The sequence below is a fragment of the Echinops telfairi genome, unplaced genomic scaffold (genome assembly GCF_000313985.2).
Source record: "Echinops telfairi isolate 266 unplaced genomic scaffold, ASM31398v2 ScPeMD7_20;HRSCAF=75, whole genome shotgun sequence".
NCBI lineage: Eukaryota > Metazoa > Chordata > Mammalia > Afrosoricida > Tenrecidae > Echinops > Echinops telfairi.
In genome coordinates this window covers 9,130,024-9,149,697 of record NW_022103917.1, presented here as the reverse complement: position 1 = coordinate 9,149,697, position 19,674 = coordinate 9,130,024, and the positions used below count along the sequence as shown (strand labels likewise).

General features: G+C 40.6%; 1 protein-coding gene across 1 annotated transcript; it reads right to left on the bottom strand.

The window, feature by feature from the left end:
- Positions 1 to 3,110: 3,110 nt before the first annotated feature.
- Positions 3,111 to 16,256, bottom strand: MMGT1 (membrane magnesium transporter 1). The gene is made up of 4 exons (XM_004713376.2): positions 16,135 to 16,256; positions 11,105 to 11,157; positions 7,607 to 7,710; positions 3,111 to 4,973 (listed from the first exon to the last, which is right to left on the bottom strand). Exons 1-4 carry the CDS (start codon positions 16,211 to 16,213, stop codon positions 4,814 to 4,816), a joined length of 396 nt encoding a protein of 131 aa, XP_004713433.1. The 5' UTR covers positions 16,214 to 16,256; the 3' UTR covers positions 3,111 to 4,813.
- Positions 16,257 to 19,674: the final 3,418 nt, after the last annotated feature.

The window sequence follows — 19,674 nt, the reverse complement described above, 5'->3', positions numbered from 1 at the left end:
TTCACAATTCTACTTGAATTTATCCTTCCCGATATAGTAAACCATACAATTATTCGACTCAGAATGGCCAACACCAGTCCAGTTCTGCTCATTAATGTGTAGGATATCAATCTTTATGTGCTCCATTTCATTTTTGACATTTTGCAATTTTCCAAGATTCATACTTTGTGCATTCTGATTGAGTGTTTGTAATTGCTTTATCTCTTGTTGAGTTGGACTCCACTAGCAAATGAAGAACCCCAGAGCTTTACTCCATCTACATCATTGACTATATTTTGAGGAGGTAGCTCTAGTCAGTGAAGTTTTCATAAAAGTAGTTTCTCTCAAAACTTGTTTTATTTTGAAGGCCAACTTAAAAGAACAGTATGTAGCTGTGAGATTTTGTTTCCTGCTTGGGGAAAAATGCCGCAGAAAGTGTTGTGATGTTGAACACAGCTCACAAGGACAGCACTATGGGAAAAACTCAAGTGTATGGTTTTCTCATTTAAGAAAAGGTGAAATGTCAATTGGTGACAAGCCTTGTTCTGGATGTCTGTCAGCTTCCCTAATGGACAACAATGTCGACTCTTAGTGCAGTTGGAGGTGGTTCCACCAGGTCAGACAGTTAATTAAGCTATTTAGAGATTCTGAAAAGATTGCTTAACAGTGTGCGACAAAAAAAGGCCTGACCTGTGGCAGATGGGGACTGGTTTTGCCACCACAATGCACCTGCTCACACAGTGCACCTGGTTTGGGCAAAAAACAGCATGCCTCTCTTGCCCCATGTACCTGACCTCACTCCATATAACTTTTGTTTCTGCGAATGAAGAGGGACATAAAAGGACATCAGTTTGACAATGGAGAAGAGGTGGGAAAAAAAACAAAAACAGGTGCTGTCAGCCATCCAAACAGAGGAATTTGAAAAATGTTTCTGAGAACAGAACCACAGATTTAACAACTATATTAAGTGTAATGGAGGGTACTTTGAAGGTGATAAGGCTGTTATTAAACAAAAAAATGGCTTTGAAAAAAAATTCCACTTTTTTTGTTGGGGGGCACCCCTCATACAAATTTTCCCACAACTTTGAAACCCCCATGAATGACATCATAAAATCTCCATCTACCCTACACAAAAGGTCCCATAGGTCACGAGGGGAAAGGGGGGAGGAAAAAAGAGAAATTGTTACCAAGAGCTCAACAGAAAGTAAATGTCTAGAAAAATGATGCCAACGTATGTACAAATGTGCTTGACACAACTGATGTAAGGATTGTTATAAGAGTTGTAAGAGCCTCCAATAAAATGATTTTTTATTTTTTAAAAGTCCCATAAAATTGTAAAGAAGGCATTACAAAAATATGAAGTATATACTGATAATGGTTATGCTATAAAATGATGAGCATGAAATTGTCATTGAATTTCGCATGTGGAAGTTGAGTTGGTGAATGCCTTGGCGTACATATGGTCTCAACCTTTTCAGATGTGCCATTTAGTACAAGTGCCAAGTCTGTAATGTCCTACCGTGTTGGTTGCATGTTCAACGTGGTGAAGAGCACAGTCGAGGGCAATTACACTTACAGCAACCCCTGGAAAATCAACTGTAGGGTTCCATATTGTGTGATTGTGACTAAAGTGTTGCATATTTTAAGAAAATATGTAAAATTTTTGTTTTCCCCATTATACAAATTATAGTGACCTATTTCCATGGGCTTTGAGTAGACCAATTTTGCTTCCAAGAAAATTGAATCTACTGCCAGAGGGCTGATTCTCACTGGCATAGGGTTTCTGAGACTGTAAATCTTTAGGGGAGCAGACACCCTCGTCTTTCTCTTTTCAAGTAGCTGGTGGGTTTGAACCAGTGATCTTGTGGTTAGCAGTCAAATGCCTAAAAAAGAATAGTATCCCTTGAATTCAGTGAAACAGCATCACACTTGGGGTGGGGCAAAAGTCAAATCAGTTTTCTAGGGCAGAGAGACAAAGAAAATGAGATAGCAAGAAGAGTCAACACTACCCAAACCAGCGTGAAACAATCATTTCTTTATTGAACAGGGCAGGGTCATTTAAAGAGAGGAAACAGATCCAAAATGGAGTTACAGACATCAATGCTCACTACAAACAACACTAATTCAGTACATCATAGAAAACGGGTCACATGGAACCAGGAAGATGCTATCATGCCACTCAAAAAGTGAAGCCACAATGCTTAAGAAACAATCGTTAGGAAGTTACAGAGCTCAACAGCCTCCAATCTGCATTTTCTTTGGGTGGGCCATTAGCCCACAGCACTTGGCTGGTTCCCTGGATATTTAAGAATTGAGTCTTGATCTAGTCTAGAGTGCATTGTATGGTATGCATTTCGGAATAGCACTGACACCACAATTAACTGCAGGTGTAACTAGCTCATTGTTAGTTTGGACTACCCTAGGTAGTAATGGACCATCTCACAGCACTGTATCTACGATTCTGTACTTATTCGCCTAACAATGCTATACTTCGCTCAAGTCGCCTTTAGTGCTATGGTGCACATTTAAAAAGACAGTAGAAATTCAATGGAAGGCATCAAAAAATTGTTTTTGTAAGCTCACTGGCCCAAGATATATAAGCTGCTAGCAAAATTAGATCTATCTGAAAACTGCCATGTCAATTATTTGTCAAATCAGTTGGAATAATTTTTAGCAGTACATTCCTGACTTGGCAGGCAAAAACACTTCAATATCCATTCCAGAGATTGGTCAAAATTTTGTAAGTATATCCCAAATGTTTGTCTGTGAGAAGAACCATTCTGCATAAAATTTACTGAGAAAACTGGTAGGCATCTGACCCTCCGGCAACTTCCTTTCACAGCAGGTAACAGTTCTCAAGATGAGAAAAACTTCTCACTCCACATAGAGTAAAACCACATTTGGGAAGCAAGTCACACAAGGCTACATATTGCATAAATCCTTAGGCAAATGTATGGGGATAAAAGAAATTCGAGGTCACATATGGCTGGGGAAGGGAGGCCATGGCGAAAGGAGAGGGTATTTGCTAATTACTGGGCATGGGGCAATGGTTGGACAACCATAAATATTAAAAACTACTGAATTGTACATTTTAATGGGGTGAACTTTGAAATATTACATTTATTCCTCAATAAACTTACTCTCCCCCCACCCCACTCCCAAAAATATCAGGACAAGAGCCCCCAAAGAAAAGAAAACAAGAAGCTCTTCCAAAACAAGCCTTACTTGACGGTAAACAAGCCTGAGCTTGTCTGCACATTATTTTGCTTTAAAAATTATTTTAAGTTTGATATCCCATTTTAATTATTTTTGGCTATTAGCAGATTTCTAACTTGATTCTCATTAGAGAACTGTCAGTAGTCCACAGACAGAATAAGTTGGCCAGACAAGAACCATCCATTACAAAACCACCTTAGGCTTTGGGGTTGTGCGGTACCAGGCAAAATAAAAAGAGCTGACATTCATTTTCAATTGGTGGGGGGGAGGGGGAAGTCAACAAGAATGAGGGTATCAGGTTCATTTTCAATGGAAAAAGTTTCAAGTCCAAGGGCATCTTACGACTCTTGCCTAAAGCACATTTCCTTTTCAGACCTGCTTCCATTTAGTCCCTCTACACCTCTATACAACTCAGCAAGAGCAATCTGTTCTACAAAAGAAATATTGGGCTTTTGGAAGATGAAAGTGCTCAACAAATTCCCCTAAGAACAAAATTACAAAGTATTTCCAACAAAATAATAACTTCAACTGTGTCCTCATCTTCACCTTCAGCAACATACTGGAAGATGGACACCCCCCAGCTACTCTAAATCGGAAGCTACACCACTTCTTAAACGACCTTAATTTTGTTTTTAAACAAAAGATATTAAGTTCCAAACACTGAGAACTCATTTGGCCCAATTCCTTTGAGGTCTTAACTTCAGATTAATGAGATAGTTCTTGATTTTCCAAATTCACTAGTTTAGTATGCAATGAATTAACAGTTTATTTTTCCTGCAATGAGTTAAACTGGCTACGTGACACACACATAAATTGGCTTCCTCGTGAATTACTACTCATCTACAAAGGCAATTATCAGTAAATCATGGTCTTTTTGGTCTATCTTCAACTATTCTTACACTAGATAAGCAATCAGGGGAAATTTGTACAGATAAACAAAGGGAACCCAACTTGCTTACAGCAAGTTGAGCATGTTAAATAGATTTGTTAAAACAAAAATTTCTGACATAAAAATTGCTCACTTTCATACATAGAATCTCAGAATTGATGAAAACAAGATGGCGGATCATTGAAGATATTCGGAGTGGGGTGGGGTGAAAAGGCCATGAATAAATTAAAAACTGGCTAGTATCTGCTGAAAAAGAGCCATTTTTAGGGGGCACAAGAAAATCTGATGGATCACCATTTTGGTCTCCTTAGTAAAGTCCCCGTGTTGGAACAGAAGACTATTTTGCTTAATTCATGCTGCCAAATGCAGTCGTCACACAGTATTTCCAAAAGGATCCTAAAAACTGTAGTGCAAAACAAATCTCAGAAAATAAATAGTTACAAAACCCACCAACATTTTCCAAAGAAATATGTTCAAAACAGTGACATTTACAAAAGATGTGAATTTGTCTAAATCAAAAAAAAAATCCCTGTGAAAAAGTCAAGACTTGATTCACAGATAACATATTGCATTGATGACTGGGTTGACAGTGTACAAACAAGGGCCATAGATTCTGGTTTTATTAGGTCTGAATGATCAATATAAATACTGATGGGGAGAGTGTTTTATACCCCAAACGCCAATATTCCAACTCTGTGTCCTGTCCTGTTGTTATCATACGTAAAAATTTTAACGACGCAGTGAGTCAAGTTTTCTTAACTTCAATGATGAGTTGGAGGACAACGCATCTTGATTTGAAGAGTTTGCTGAATCCGAAGGCCGGAACAGTACTCGACCACGGTGGTTAAATACATAAAATGATGGGTGATTCCTTAATGTATCAATTGTCCTAAAAAGGGAAAAACCATCCATTTAAAGTACATTTTTATAAATAGCTATGTGAAAATAAGCATGCATCCAATGCATTTTGTATTGGCTACAGGTCGTGTTTCAAATCATGAAATTAGACTAAGTGGCGGTCATACGCTAGCTCATTGTCTCCCTGTACAAGGAAAACGAGAAACACAGAAGACAAAAATCAAGGCCTCAAACGTCTTTTTCATTCAGCCAGTCCTTCCAGAATGACTATTCCTGGTTCAGCGCTAATCACCTCTGTGAATCGAGTACAAGCCCAGCCACAGAATCTTTTTAAAAAACCAACAGAGATTGCATCTTTGACTATTCTCACTTGGCCCTTTTCAGGCTGTGTGATCATTTCACAGATCCACTTCCCAAGAATCCTTCGAGTAAAATGAAAAATTTCTGTTGACGCTCAGTACCTGCTACTGTCCCAAACTCATTGTTATTGTGGTACCACCTCTACTTAATGTTATTCTGCCTGAAGTCCTTTTTTTCTGGCCCCTTGCCTATGACTGCTGGGAGGCTTTTAGTAGTAGTAGTGAGTGGTGACAGTGAAATATCCTGCCTTCGTTTTCAGTGACATATTTGTACACATATGACGTGGGACTGTGCAGGGTTTTGTTTTGTTGTGCACAGGGTCGCTATGGGTTGGAACCGACTCGACGGTACCTAACAATATGTATATATACATACATATACCAGGTGGCTATGAGTCAGAACTGGCTTGATAGCAATGAGAGTGGCTTTATGTATGTGTATGCATATACTTAAAAAAAAACACCTCACTGCCATTGAGTCAATTCTAACTCATGAAACCCTACAGGAAAGGGTAGATGGTAACTCTTTACAGGAGTAGAATGCCCCATCCTCCTGCGGATTGGCTTGTGGTTTGGAACAACTGACCGTGGTTAAGACCAACTTGTAACCACTAGGCCACCAGGGCTCCTGTGTGCATACACATACAAAATGAAAAGTAGGCAAACACCGAAGTATATGAACTTTAGTGGTTGCTTTTTAAATTTCACTTTTCTGTATCCTTTCATAAAAAATTCAGCCTACCTAAAAGCCCAAGCACAGAGCCATACATAACATGAGGTTGAAATTGTGACTATTCAAAATGTACATGGGAGGCATCAGAGAGCTTGTAGGAAAACTCTATTATCTTTAATTCCACCTATCCACCGAGTTTTTGAAGTCCCCTTGTGTGCTGATGGAAGTGAAAGGGTGAGCTTCCTCCATCACATAAAGGCTCATCGTAAATCCCTCTAATATTGTAAAGGGTCACCATTGCCAGCATCATGGAAGGTGGGTGATGTCTGGAGATGAGAATGGACAAAGCTAAAAGATGCTTTTAAGTAAGAAGTATTATGGGAAAAAGGGTTGAACAAAGCTCATGAAAATAGCTTAGAACATCAGAGCCGCCCGGGATCTTTATGGAAGCGGATCACCAGGTCTTTCTCCCTTCTGATGCTGAAGGGTGGGTTCAAATCATCACATTTTGAGTTAAGCAGCCAAGCGTCACCAGACCTTCCTAGAATATAGGAGAGGATAAAATGGTGTGATCAATATACTTTAATACAAGGATAGAAAAGGGCCTAGGCCACTGGACATCCCCTTACGGAAGGGTTGCGGGGAGGACACGAGCCAGTCAGGGTGCAGTGTAGCAATGATGAAACATTCAACTTCCCTCTAGTTCCTAAATGCTTCCTCCCCTCCCACTATCATGATCCCAATTCTACCTTACAAATCTGGCTAGACCAGAGAATGTGCACTGTACAGCTAGGAACTGGAAATACAGGGAATCCAGGATGGATGATCCCTTCAGGACCAGTGGTGAGAGTAGTGATACTGGGACGGTGAAGGGAGGGTGGGGTAGAGAGGGGGAGCTGATTATAAGGATCTACATATAACTTCCTCCCTGGGGGACGGACAACAGAAAAGTGGGTGAGGAAGATGTCGGACAGTGTAAGATATGACAAAATTATAATTTATAAATTATCAAGGGTTCATGAGGGCGGGGGGAGCAGGAAAATGAGCATGCCAGGGGCTTAGGTGGTGAGCAAATGTTTTGAGAATGATAGGAGTAACAGATGTACAAATGTGCTTTACACAATTGATGTGTGAATTGTGATAAGACTTGTATGAGCCTCCAGTAACATGATTGAAAAAAAAAAAAAAAAGGAAAGGGCCTAGGAATAAGAGCTATTGTAACAGACTCAGTTGCGGTGATTGAGGAAGGAGAAGACCACCTTATTCCGCCCCAAATGAAGCTGGGACAAGAGGATAAGACTATGGAGAAGGAAGAGAGATGATTAATGCTCAGAGGATTTTCTTTCTATGTATCTATCTTGATCCATCCATCCAACACATAATTTTAAGTGAGTATTATGCGCCATAACTTAAGAACTGCTTATTCAATGTCAAAAATCTGATATTCTGTTTTGCCTTCCCTTACCATGTCACACAGGGTCTCAATAGTTTCACCTTATTCACTAAAACAAATTGCATGATCAGAAAACAAGACCAACTTTCGTGTACCAGAATAGATACATTTTAAAGTATGTAAAAGCAGCAAACCCCTGTGAAATGGAACGAAACACCTATGGACAGGGAACCACTTACTTATTTTTAAGGTCTGACGTAGCATCCATGTCTTTAAACTCTCCTGCAATATGAACTATGCCATAACAGGTAACTGCGAAGGCCAGGAGTGTCTGCAGAACTATCTGTGAGGATAAACATGGAGGTTACTATATAACATACAAAGTCAATGTTTGCCAAGCTCTAACACAGCGGTTCTCAACCTGTGGGTCGTGACCCCTCTGGGGGGTCGAAGGACCCTTTCACAGGGGTCGCACAACCCTTTCACAGGGGTCGCTCGATTCATAACAGTAGCAACATTGCAGTTATGAAGTAGCAACGAAAATAATTTGATGGTTGGGGGATCATCACAACATGAAGAATTATATGAAAGGGTCGCAGCATGAGGAAGATTGAGAACCACTGCTCTACCGGGTAGTCCTCCTTCTGAAGGAGTCAATTTTCACTTGACATAATTTGGACAAAAGGCACAATAAACGCGTCTGCCAACCCTGCGAAGAGGCTGCACAAATACTTACGATGCTTCAATGGACGCACTCTGTGACACGCTCACATAACAAAAACTGGGACTGTGCCTTTCAGAACTCCACGCTCAAATATGATGGAATTCCATCAACTGAGAATTTTAAAACATTTACAAACAGGTCTGTGATGCGTGTGCAGTATAAACACACACACACACACACACACACACACACACACACACAAACGATATTCAGTCCCCACCCAGCGGAATAGAACGTTACCAGTAGCTTCAAGTCCCACGTTTCCCTCTCCAATTTTATCCTTTGCTGCTCCTCTCAAAGGTAAACTGCTTTCCCAAAATTCTCTAGGAATTAGATTAGTGCTTTGCTCTTCTTTATAGCTGACCCATCTAAGTATCTGTCTCTAAAAGCATGTAGTTTTGGACTTTAAAGGAATTAAATGTATTCTTTGTCTGGCTTTTCTCCCTCAACATGTTACTTGTGTTATTCTTCCCATTCGCATTGTTTGGTATTTCAAGATAAGAAAACACTACCAGTGATCCATTCTGCTGCTGATAGCTATTTGGGTGGTTCTCCATTGGTTCCTCTTGCAGACACTAGCAATATGCACATTTTCTTCTCACATATGTCTACTGGAATATTCTATCCCCCTGTATGGCTCTTGGTGCACAGGTGTGGAATCACTGGGTGTAGGCTACTCACATGTTTACCTTGTGTTAGGCAATATACCAGTGCTTTTGAAAGAGATTGTGTAACCAAACGGTTTTCTTGTTTGGCAATAGCCAACACAGGAGTATTGCCTTCATTGTAATTTTCTGTATTTTTCCAATTTTCTAATTTGTAATCAGAAGTTATTTAAAATAACTTAAAATGATTAATGCTCAGATATGAGTATATACAAGGGAGTACCCAACAAAAACTGGAATTTTTTTCAAAGCTATGTATTTAATTTCTTTTTTTTTAACAAAACAACCTTATCACCTTCAAAGTATGCTCCATTATATTTAACACTTTTGTCAAATCTGCGATTCCATTCTTGGAGATATTTTTCAAACTCATCTGTTTGGATGGCTGACAGCACCTCCCTCATTTTTTCGTCACCTCTTCTGTGTCGTCAAATCGCTGTCCTTTCATGCCCTTCTTCATTTGTGGAAACAAACAGAAGTCACACGGAGCGAGGATTGGTAAGGTGCGAGAGGCAACAAAGGCATGTTGTTTTTTGCCAAAACTGGCAAAGATAGCTGCGTGAGCAAGTACATTATCATAGTAGCAAAACCAGTCCCCCATCTGCCACAAATCGGGCCTTTTTTGTTGCACACTTGTATGCAATCTTTTCAGTAGACAGGAGTCCAGAACTGAGGTTTGTCATCACCTGACATTTCACCTTTCTTGAAATGAGAAAACCACTCATACACTTGAGTTTTTCCCATAGCACTGTCCTTGTAAGCTGTGTTCAACAACACAAGAGTTTCTGCTGCATTCCCCGCTCCCGCCCACCAGCAGGAAATAAAACTCCACAGCTACTCGCTGTTCTCTTAAATTGGCCATCACCAATAAAAAAAGTTTCAAGCCAAAATGCTTTTACGAAAAAATTCAGTGTGACTGGAGAGAACCTTCCCAGGCAATGCCACTAGGTGCACTAACTCAGAGATTTGCTTGATGCTCACCTAGAGGGGAAAATATGTACTATGAAAGCTCTGCCTAGTGGAGCTTTTTACTGTTTTCTAGGTTGGGGGGTACATGCTCAGATGTGTGTGTATTCCATATATATATGTATGTATGTATAGATACATATCTGGCTATCTACCACAAAGAAAAGGTGATGGGATAATAAGTTAACAGTTCATGTCCTTAATTAGAGACCACCAAAGCCAATTAGCCACAAGCTATTAGTCAAACTTTCTAAATTAAAACCTAACATCATGTACCACATGTCTATCAAGACCTATTTTATACAATAGAATCATAGGCACTGTTAATAAGGCTGTGGTCCATCAATATTAACTGTCATAAAAGCATGTATAAGATAAATTAAACATTTTGTCATTGGGGGTGACCCTCTTGAATTTTTATTACATGTTTTTCTGATTTTTGGTATAGGAGACCCAGGAGCGATGAACCTATAGAGACAACTAGTAGAATGAGGATTCCTGGGGGATACAGTAGCGGTCGGGGGATGGGATAAAGGGGAGCGAATATCAAGAAGTTCAAGAAGGAAGACAGTGCTTTGAAACATTATGGTATCAATACTGCTCGATGTAATTGAACTATGGAATGGCTTGATATCTGTATTAGCTCTCACTAAAATGGTTTCGGGGGCGGGGGGAAGCCAATGACAAAACTAAACACACATATGCATACTGTTATATATCATTAGCTATAACTATACATAGGTAAAGATGTTATTTAGGCACCAAGAATATTGAGCTAGTAAATTCCAAACTGTTAACAGTATTCATTACTTCTTAGAAGTAGAAATGAAGTTACTGAGAAATAGGGCCAGTTTTAATTTTCATGTTTGCTATCTGATTCTGTTACAAAGAACATATGACTTCTGTAATTTAAAATCCAGTAAAGATAAAACTTGTTAGTAAAACTACTACATAGACACGCACGCAGATATATATACAACTTTGTTTTTAAAAAATGACATTTGTTCGTTTGTTTTAGTTTCACCACTTTGGTTTGTCCCTAGTCATGTATTATCAGTTTTGTTCTGGGTTTGTTGTTTGTTTTTAACCTTCACATAAAAGGAATTTTCCTAAAATATAATGCCAAATAATCAACTTTTTAATTCCATCTCATACTCTGGATGGCGCAACTTCTGGAAAAATTATTCCAACAACATTTCTGGAAAAGAAATTCTTTCAGGTTTCCAATTCTTTGGATTTTACAATGAGGAATGAACAGAAAACAGGTATTATTTCATGTCTGGAAAAGTTTAAGGACATAAAAATCAGTAAATAGAATTATTATAAACCAAGTAGCTAATCTTAAAATATCTATTTTAATGGACTAGAAATGACCAACTTACATCTATTGGCAATGATTCATCTTCTTTTTCGGTTAGTCGCATATAAGAACGATCTAAAAACCAGAAACACACCATTAAGTAAATTGAAGCCTATTGTTGCTGTTGCTAAAATGCAAATAAATCAATATATCAAAGACGTGGCTCACTTAGATCTCACATACAGTATTGTTAATCCCAGATTCTTCAAAAACTATCTTTAAAGTCAATCATTTTAGTCTCATCATGACATGTTTTCACCTTATAAAATGGGGTAAGAAAAAAAGATGAGTCTTTTTTTTTTCATTACGATATGCTAGAAATCTCTGAAACGAAGCAAGAGAAAACAATTTCTTCTACTAGCCTAAGAAATCAAAATTACATACATGGGGACTTTAAAACTGTCTGTGGGAAAAAAATGGAATGAAGAGATAATGGTTTTTTTCCACAAACTTTTCAAAGCCTCCTCGTATTTAAAAATCAGTATGTCCAAAGAAATTCTCAGGTCTGAAATAGCAACATCCCCTCATGCTGTGGACAAAGAAATTCCAGTGGCCAAAGCAATTCCAAGTCATATGCAACCTTATGTGTGTCAGAGTAGAACCGTGCCCCTCAAGGTTTTCAATAGACATTTTTTCAGTAGACTGCCAGGCCTTTCTTCCGACGCTCCTCTAGGTAGACTCAAAACAGCCAACACATCAACTATTTGCTCCACCAGGGATTTGGTAAATCTTACTGAGTAAAGTTGTGCACTATCAAATTGCTGCTGATTCAGTGACTGTATATATGGTAAAGTAGATCTGCCCCTTTGTTTCCTAGGCTCAAATAGAAATAGGCCACCAGGTCTTTTCTCCCCCGAGTCACTGAGGGTGATTGAATTGCTGACCTTTCAGGTAGCAAGTGAGCACTTCAAGCATTGTAACACCAGGGTTTCCTTCGACTGAGTAACAGTGGTATAGAAATTCTTTTCCTCTCTATGTTTCACTAGTGGTGGAACCAGGATTCTGGGATATGAATTTTGAGTTCTACCATTCAGAATTTTCTAATTCTGCTGCTGGCTGACCCTCAAAGGACTGCAAGGCACTGGTAATCCCCCACTAATGAGGGGGTTCCTTTCCGATGACTCTGTCACAAGTCAGTTCTGCTGTAAGCCAAGTAACACATTTTTTGTTGTTTTCATGATTTACTGCCTTTTATTATCACTATCTTTATAGATACAATCTTTGTCTCTGGGGTTTGGCATGAGAAAATGATGTTACTCAGCAACTTACACATTAAAACAATAGTGTATTATTTCAAGACGAGATATACCAAAACTCAGACGACCAGTTCCTTGGGACTCAAGCATGTTGTAAGTAGGATTTGGAGGCTAATAAACTTGTATCTTAATACCAGTTTCCAATTTACTAGATCTCATTCAACTTAAGAAAACCTTGTTGACGACACAAACAGCACCCCCACCCCCACCCCCACCCCGAACTCACTGCCACTTAGTCTTTTCTGACTCAATAGTGACCCTATAGAGCAGGGTAGGATTGCCCCTGTGGGTTTCCAAGACTAACCATGCGAGTAGAAAGCATCATCTTTGGACCTCAGAGGAGCTGCAGTTAGCAGCCCAACCCGAAATCCACTTTGCCACTGAGACTCCTCCTTGACTATACCATAATATCTCGATTTCAGTGTTAAAATGTGTGTAGGGGGCCCTGAAGGTGGAGTGTTTGAAAAAAAAATCAAAGAACTGCATTGCTTTCCTTTTCACTGCTTCAGTATTTGGAACAGTAATCTGGGAGTAATGTGATGATTAAATCATCAGGAGATTCTCGTGCACAATGAATGTGCTGGTATAACCAGGTTTGTTATCACAAAGAAGAACATACCTAGCCCCATGGCATGCCACAATCCGACATGACATTATTATTCTTAAAATAAATTATAATCTCTTCCCCGCATGAACATTAGAAGAGGTCCCACCTCAGTGGTAAACCCACAAGGCGTTCTCAACACTTGAAATATAAAAACACAAAAGCCTAATTCCAGACGAACCTTGTACAATCTGTGTTTAATAATGGATTAAGAATTTTAAAAATTGCTTTGAGTGACTATGTATTGACTCTCTTAAAACAGTATATCTAGGGGCATTTCTTATGCTTTAAGTATTGGGGTCTATCATAAAGAACTGTGTAAAAGGAAACAACCCAATACACATGGACATGAGCTAACCCACGGTCTGCCTACCAGCTAACTTTCTTCTTTGCATGAAGCCCAATCTGACATTAATACTACCTTTACCAGGCATTTCCTGGTCTGTAAAATGAAGAGGGTTGGACTTTAATAATCTCCAAGGACTCTTCTTGCACTATTGTTTCAGCTTATTGTAGAAAATGTCCCAGTACTCTAGTGTATGCTAATCGCCTCCAGGACGGTGCTTCTGAAACTTTAATGCACATGCAAATCACCTGGGGATCTTATTAAAACACAGGTTGCCTCCCTAGGTCTGGAATGGGGCCGAGTTTCTCTAGGTCTAACAAGATCCCAGCTGAGACCCAAGAGGCTAGTCTGTTGACCACAGTTGGCTCTAGGATTCCATTTCTGAACCCTTTTTCCCCCAAACAACTGACTACCCCCACCTCTATGCAGTCTTACATACTTAGCACAGTGCCTACATTGCTTAATTGTGATTTTTTTCCTGATCTACTCGTTTCTCCACTAGTCACTATACTGCTTAGTACATCACTGCACCTTTAGCATCTAGGCACAACACAGTCTCAATTACCCAAGGTTCAGCTTAATTCAGCAAATCAGTATAGCACGCAAGTGCTAGAGTTAATTTGCTTGGGTTTGAATCCTGGCCCCACCACTTTTGTGCACATTTCCCAGCTGCCTGAGCCTGGGGTGCTTCATCTGTCAGAAGGGTATACTACTACTGCCAACTGCCTCACAGAGCTTTGGGGAGAATTAAATTATATAACACATGTAAAGCACTTAGGTATGTGGCTGGCGCATGGTCAGCACTTAATGTTAGCTAAAAAAATTTTTGAGGCGTCCAAGTGTGTAGTGGATTATGTGTTGGGCTGCTAACCACAAGTTCAGCAGTTCGAAACCACCAGCCACTATTCGGGAACAAGATGAAGCTATTTGTTGCCATAATGATTAATGGTTTTAAAAACCTACAAGGGTAGTTCTATTCTGCCCTATAAGGTAACTATGAGTCAGAATGAATTCTAAGGCAGTGAGTTTATGATTATTGTTATCATTAAGATTGTTGGAGTTTTAGGGAGGGGGAAAATGAGGAGCTGAGACTGAGGGCTTAAGTGGAGAGCAAGTATTTTGAAAATGATGAGGGCAATGAATGTGTAAATGTGCTTGACACAATTGATGTATGTATGGATTGTGATGAGTTGTATGAGCCCCCAATAAAGTGACTTTTTAAAAAAAAAAACCCACAAAACTCTCAAGTACAACAATTGGATGGAATTCTGTAGGAAAGGTGAATGGAAATCAAATTCAACCAAGCAATTATGTAAAATTTCCCGTGTTAAGGAGCATTGCTTGAAAGAATGACTGTAGATGGCAAGTCACTTTAGTCTTTTATACCCCAAAGGATCAATTTCAAAGTGATCTACTTTAATTTATGAATATCAGTGTTTACAACAAGCCAGAGATATCACTCTTTGGAACTAATAAACTTAATAGATTTTTTTAATTAAAAAAAAAAGATTGGAAATTTAGAGAAAATATCACAGAATCAAAGGAAACTAGGGAAACAAACAGCTAATACAGTAGTACCCTATCACTGTCGGTTTCTTAGTTGTGACATAATACCATGCCTATGAAGCCTAGAGGGCAGAGACCAAGCTTATTCCAATACATATTTAATTTTTTATGTGATTCCAAGAAATGGAAAATAATCTAGAGAAATACACCAAGGTTCATCTTTTTTCTTCATTCACCAAATGTCTTGAGCACCACTACGCTTTATAGGCAAGGGCAGAGGTCAGCAAACCACTCCTACAAAGAGCCAGGGTAAATAATTTTCAACTTCACAGGCTTTCCTGTCTCTATCACAACTACTCAACTCTGCTCTTGGAAAGCAGCCAAGCAAAGATCTAAATGAATGGTTATAGCTACATTCCAATAAAACTTCATTGATGGGCAATGACATTTGAATTTTATATATTTTCACAGGCCATAAAATGTTATTCGTATTTTGTCCTTCCCTCTGGGCATTTAAACAACAACAAAAAACCCTTCTCAATTCACCCCAAAACCAGGAGGGTGGCTGCATTAGGCTTATGTGCTAAAGCCTGCTGATTCCTGGTATGGGAGAGGAGACCTCAAACAAATTAAGAGAGCACCCCTTATGCTGGACTTCAGGTTTCTTTGTGACAATACATGCAACGGTATTTCACAATTTATAAAGTTCTTTCGATTTTAATTTTTTTCCCATTTAAACTCCCCAATCATTCTGTAAGATAGAAAAGGCAGTAATCCCCACCTCCCAGCAACTTAGAGAAGGCACCATACTTGCTCAAGGTCACACAGATTTGGCGGTAAAGCAAGTTTTAGAAACCAGCTCCCAGGACTCTCAGTCCAGTGCTCTTTCTCTTGTATCACAGTGCCCCCCTGCGGCAGTGGGTCTTATTTAACTTCCCGGTCTCTAACTGGGCAGCCCAAGAGATCTCAAGACGTTGCCCACCTAGCATCAAGAGATCCCGAGCAAGCGAAAATTGTCATTCCCACACCTAGCCTGCCCAACTCCATGCTGGAGCTGACATCATTTGCCCCGGATTCCCCGATTCTCTCAATACCCGGCCGCCCCTCTCTGCGCCCTCTGCCAGACACCCCTGCTCCAACCCTCCCTCAATCTCAAGTGACCCACTGAAACTTCAACCGTCTCATCAGGAGCCCGTCATTGTTTCTCTTTGTCACCCCGAAACTCTAAGGCCTCAAACGACCATTCCTCGGCCATTCGGCCCGGCACTCCCTAAATGGATGCGCCCACACGCCGTCCCCCGTGTCCCGCACGAGAACGGTACCCGTCCCCGGGCACTTACGCTGCGCAGCAGAAAAGGCCGCATGGGCTAGGGCAAAGAGGCCGATGCCCACCACCCCCTTCCACAGCGACGGCGCCATGATCCTCGCGGCGCAGCAGTCCCACAAAAGCAAAGGGTGGCGGAGCAGTTGCTGCTGCCACCGGCGGTTGTACGCGCGGCGCAGGGTGATGACATCAGGGGAGCACTACGCGCCAAGCACCTCATTGGCTGAAAGGTACTGAGCCTTGAGAAAGCGGAAATAGGCGGGACAGGAAGAAGGGAAGAGCAACGCGGAAAAAGGCTGCAAGAGCCCGGGAGCCGGCACAGTCCGTCGTCCGACCGCCCTGGGCGGGGCGTAGCTGAAAGAGGAAAGCCGGAGTAGAAGGTAGCCACCCTGGAAGGCGGAGAGGAAGGGCACCAGCCAATGAACGCAGAATAGAGGAGAAAGGGGCGTGTCTCGCGGGAGGGGTGGAAAGAAAGGAGGAGGGAGCTGGGCTGGAGGCTAGTATTCCCTCTCCACTTCGCTGAATTTTGTGTGAGTTCCCGCCCCCATCCCAGCTATTCCCCCTTTTCTGTCTTTACTTAAAAAAAATTTTTTTTTTATGGGCCTTGCCTGAGTTTAAACCTCGGAGAGCCGGCTCTGCAGGAGGAGGTCAGAGAGTCCAAGCATGCAAGCCAATTGGAGCATATAGTCAATGCTATTTCCTTTCCCCTCACCTTCAAACACTCACTGCCTTCACGTCGATGCCAACTCTTAGTGAACCTAAAAATAACAGTAGAACTGCCCCTGTGGGTTTCTGAAATTGTAATTATTTACAGGAGTAGAACGCCTCATCGTTCTCTCATGGAGCGGCTGGTGGTTTCGAACTGGTGGTTAGTAGCCCAACGTGTAACCAACCCAGTGGGCCACCTTGCAAAAAATCAAAATCGATTCACTCCAAAAAAGGGTGAAGCGTGGAGGCAGTGTTTTGCCATGAAGATGATCAGTCTACTCTTAGGAAGAAAAGCAGAAGGAACGAAATGACGCCAGTAGCACAGTTCTCAGCCTCTCTCATTCTTTTCTCTCTAAATGATCAGAGTAAAATTGTACTCTCTCTTCTGGATATTTCGTTGTCTTCATCCCCTAAAAATATAGACATGCAATAGTGAGATTCTTCCTCTTCTGGCGACCTCACGCACTGCCTCATTTCCTCAAATCAAACTCACTGTCATTGAATGGATGCTGACTCAGAGTGACCCTGTAGGACAGGGTAGAACTGCCCCTGTGGGGTTCTGAGACTGTCACTCTACTGGGACAGACAGTGTCTTCTTTCTCCCACTCACTCATTCAAGCATACATTTATTCCCACTGCTGGAGCAATCTAGATTTTTCAGTGATTCCAGATCTACACCTACATCTCAAACATCTATATTTACAACTACCTGCTGGACTTTCATTTGCAGGTGAGTAGTCCCTGCGGGTGTAGTGGTTACGCGTTGGGCGGTGAACCACAAGGTCAGCGGTTCAAAACCGTCAGCTGCTCCGAGGAAGAAAGATGAGGTTTTCTATTCCCTTAAAGAGTTACAGTCTTGGAAACCCATGGGGGTGGCATCTATTTGATGGCAGTGAGTTTGGTTTTGCAGATTTGGGGTTCTCTGGCTGTTCAAACTTGGCCAAAGGTATTCACTATTTGTTTGTTTAGCAAATTCAACTCTACCCCCGCCCCTAATGGATTCTTATAGGTTTGTCAACTACAAATCACAAGGTTAAAGTATGGTCATCACTATTTACCCTCTGCTGGATCAGAATTCTGCATTGTTGCGCCATCAGTTTGTTCCACCACACTGGCTCAGAGATCCCACCCATCCTGACCACCCCTTTTAAATTGGCAGTATTCCCATTCCCAATTCCCTTTAGCCTGCTCTATTTGTATATCTCTTTCCAACCTACTAGATAACTTATTGAATGTGTTTCTTTGCCGTAGTATTGTATTTTACTATACTATACTATATATACTATATATATATATACTATATATACTATACTATACTATACTATACCCCTCCCCTAGTCCTGGTGGCGAAGTGGGCTACCCACTAAGCTGCTAACCACAGGTTGGTAGTTCTAACCCACCACTTGCACCTCAGGAGAAAGATGAGGCTATCTATATCCATAAAGATTGAATGTGTCTGAAACCCAAAGGAGGCAGTTTTCCCCTGTCCTATAAGGTTGTTATGACGCTATTATGGACTCCGTGGCCGTGAGTTGAAAGTGAGTCCCCCGTAATCCACTGGAATATATACTCTTAGAGGGCAGGGATTGCTGTCTGTTCGTAAATGATTGACTGCATTTCATAAATATCTGCTACAGGAAGGAACTCTATACAGTCTTCCATTATTTTTAATGTTTTTCGGAAATCCTTGCGGAATTGCACCAACCATGTGTGCGTGTACAATTCCATGACGTTCATTATATTCACCAAGTTTTTCCTCCATCACCATGACTCCCGACAGGTTTTCATCTCCCCCAATGGAGACTTCATATGTACCAATCACTCCCCAGTCCTTCCTTTCTGCAGCCCCCAGCAACCACTGCTAATTCTGGTCTCTCCACATTTGCCTATCGTGGACACTTCACAAGTCCTTTTGCACCTTACTTCACTCAGCATAATGCTTTCAAGATTCATCCACGTGGTAACATGGATCAGAACATCATTTCCTTTATTGTTGCATATGACTCCATTGCATGTTTAAACCTCATTTGTTGATTCAGTCCATCTGTTGATGGATGTTTAGAGTACCTCCACCTTTTGGCTATTGTGTTGTGTGCACGTATCTGCTTGAATCGCAGCTTTCCAATCTGTGAGGGTATACTTTTGCCAGCACTTTTTTTATTTTGATAGCCGCTTGATTATAAACATTTTCTGATATACTTGTGCATCCTTAAAGCTGAAAAACAAAATAAAGCAACTAGAAAACAAGGCAGGCATCCAAGGTTCCCTCACTATTTCCCATCTAACTGTTATCTCAGATTCAACCTTTCTCCAACCTTTAATTACTGTCATTATTCTTTTCTGGACCCTTTCCAAATTCTTCACCTCTAAGTCAAAATTTTATACAGTGCTTGATCAACATCAACGACAGCATAATATATTTCTTAAAATTCAGTCTTATTAATAAGCCTCAAAAATAAAAAAATTTAAAAAACAGGAGATAATCCCTCCATACTTGGCAGAAAATTCTCCCTTCTCCAACCCAAGGGGGAGGGGGGCAAAATAGAAAAGAGAGTTGAAAAGATTTTTTAAAGAATCCATTTCTGCTTTGATAGTAGTCAAATTGACATTAGCCTTTTCACGTGGCCTGTTAAATCCCCTCTCCTGGTCTCAATTTCTCTGCAGCAGTACATGAGTAGGAGGTTTCTCAAGGATCTGAAACCTGACTCTTTTCTGATTCCCTCTGCCATTGAGTTGATTACAATTCATAGCTACCCTCATCTTTTTTTTAATCATTTTATTAGGGGCTCATACAACTCTTATCACAATCCATACACACATCAATTGTGTAAAGCGCATTTGTACATTC

What these genes read in the sequence shown, in the direction of transcription:
- MMGT1 (XM_004713376.2), bottom strand. Translation starts at nt 16,213, where the DNA reads ATGGCGCCGTCGCTGTGGAAGGGGGTGGTGGGCATCGGCCTCTTTGCC. An exon ending in GGCCTTTTCTGCTGCGCAGC is followed by an intron (nt 11,158 to 16,134) that starts GTAAGTGCCCGG and finishes TCTGGTTTTTAG; the next exon opens with ATCGTTCTTATATGCGACTA. An exon ending in ACGTCAGACCTTAAAAATAA is followed by an intron (nt 4,974 to 7,606) that starts GTAAGTGGTTCC and finishes TTCCCTTTTTAG; the next exon opens with GACAATTGATACATTAAGGA.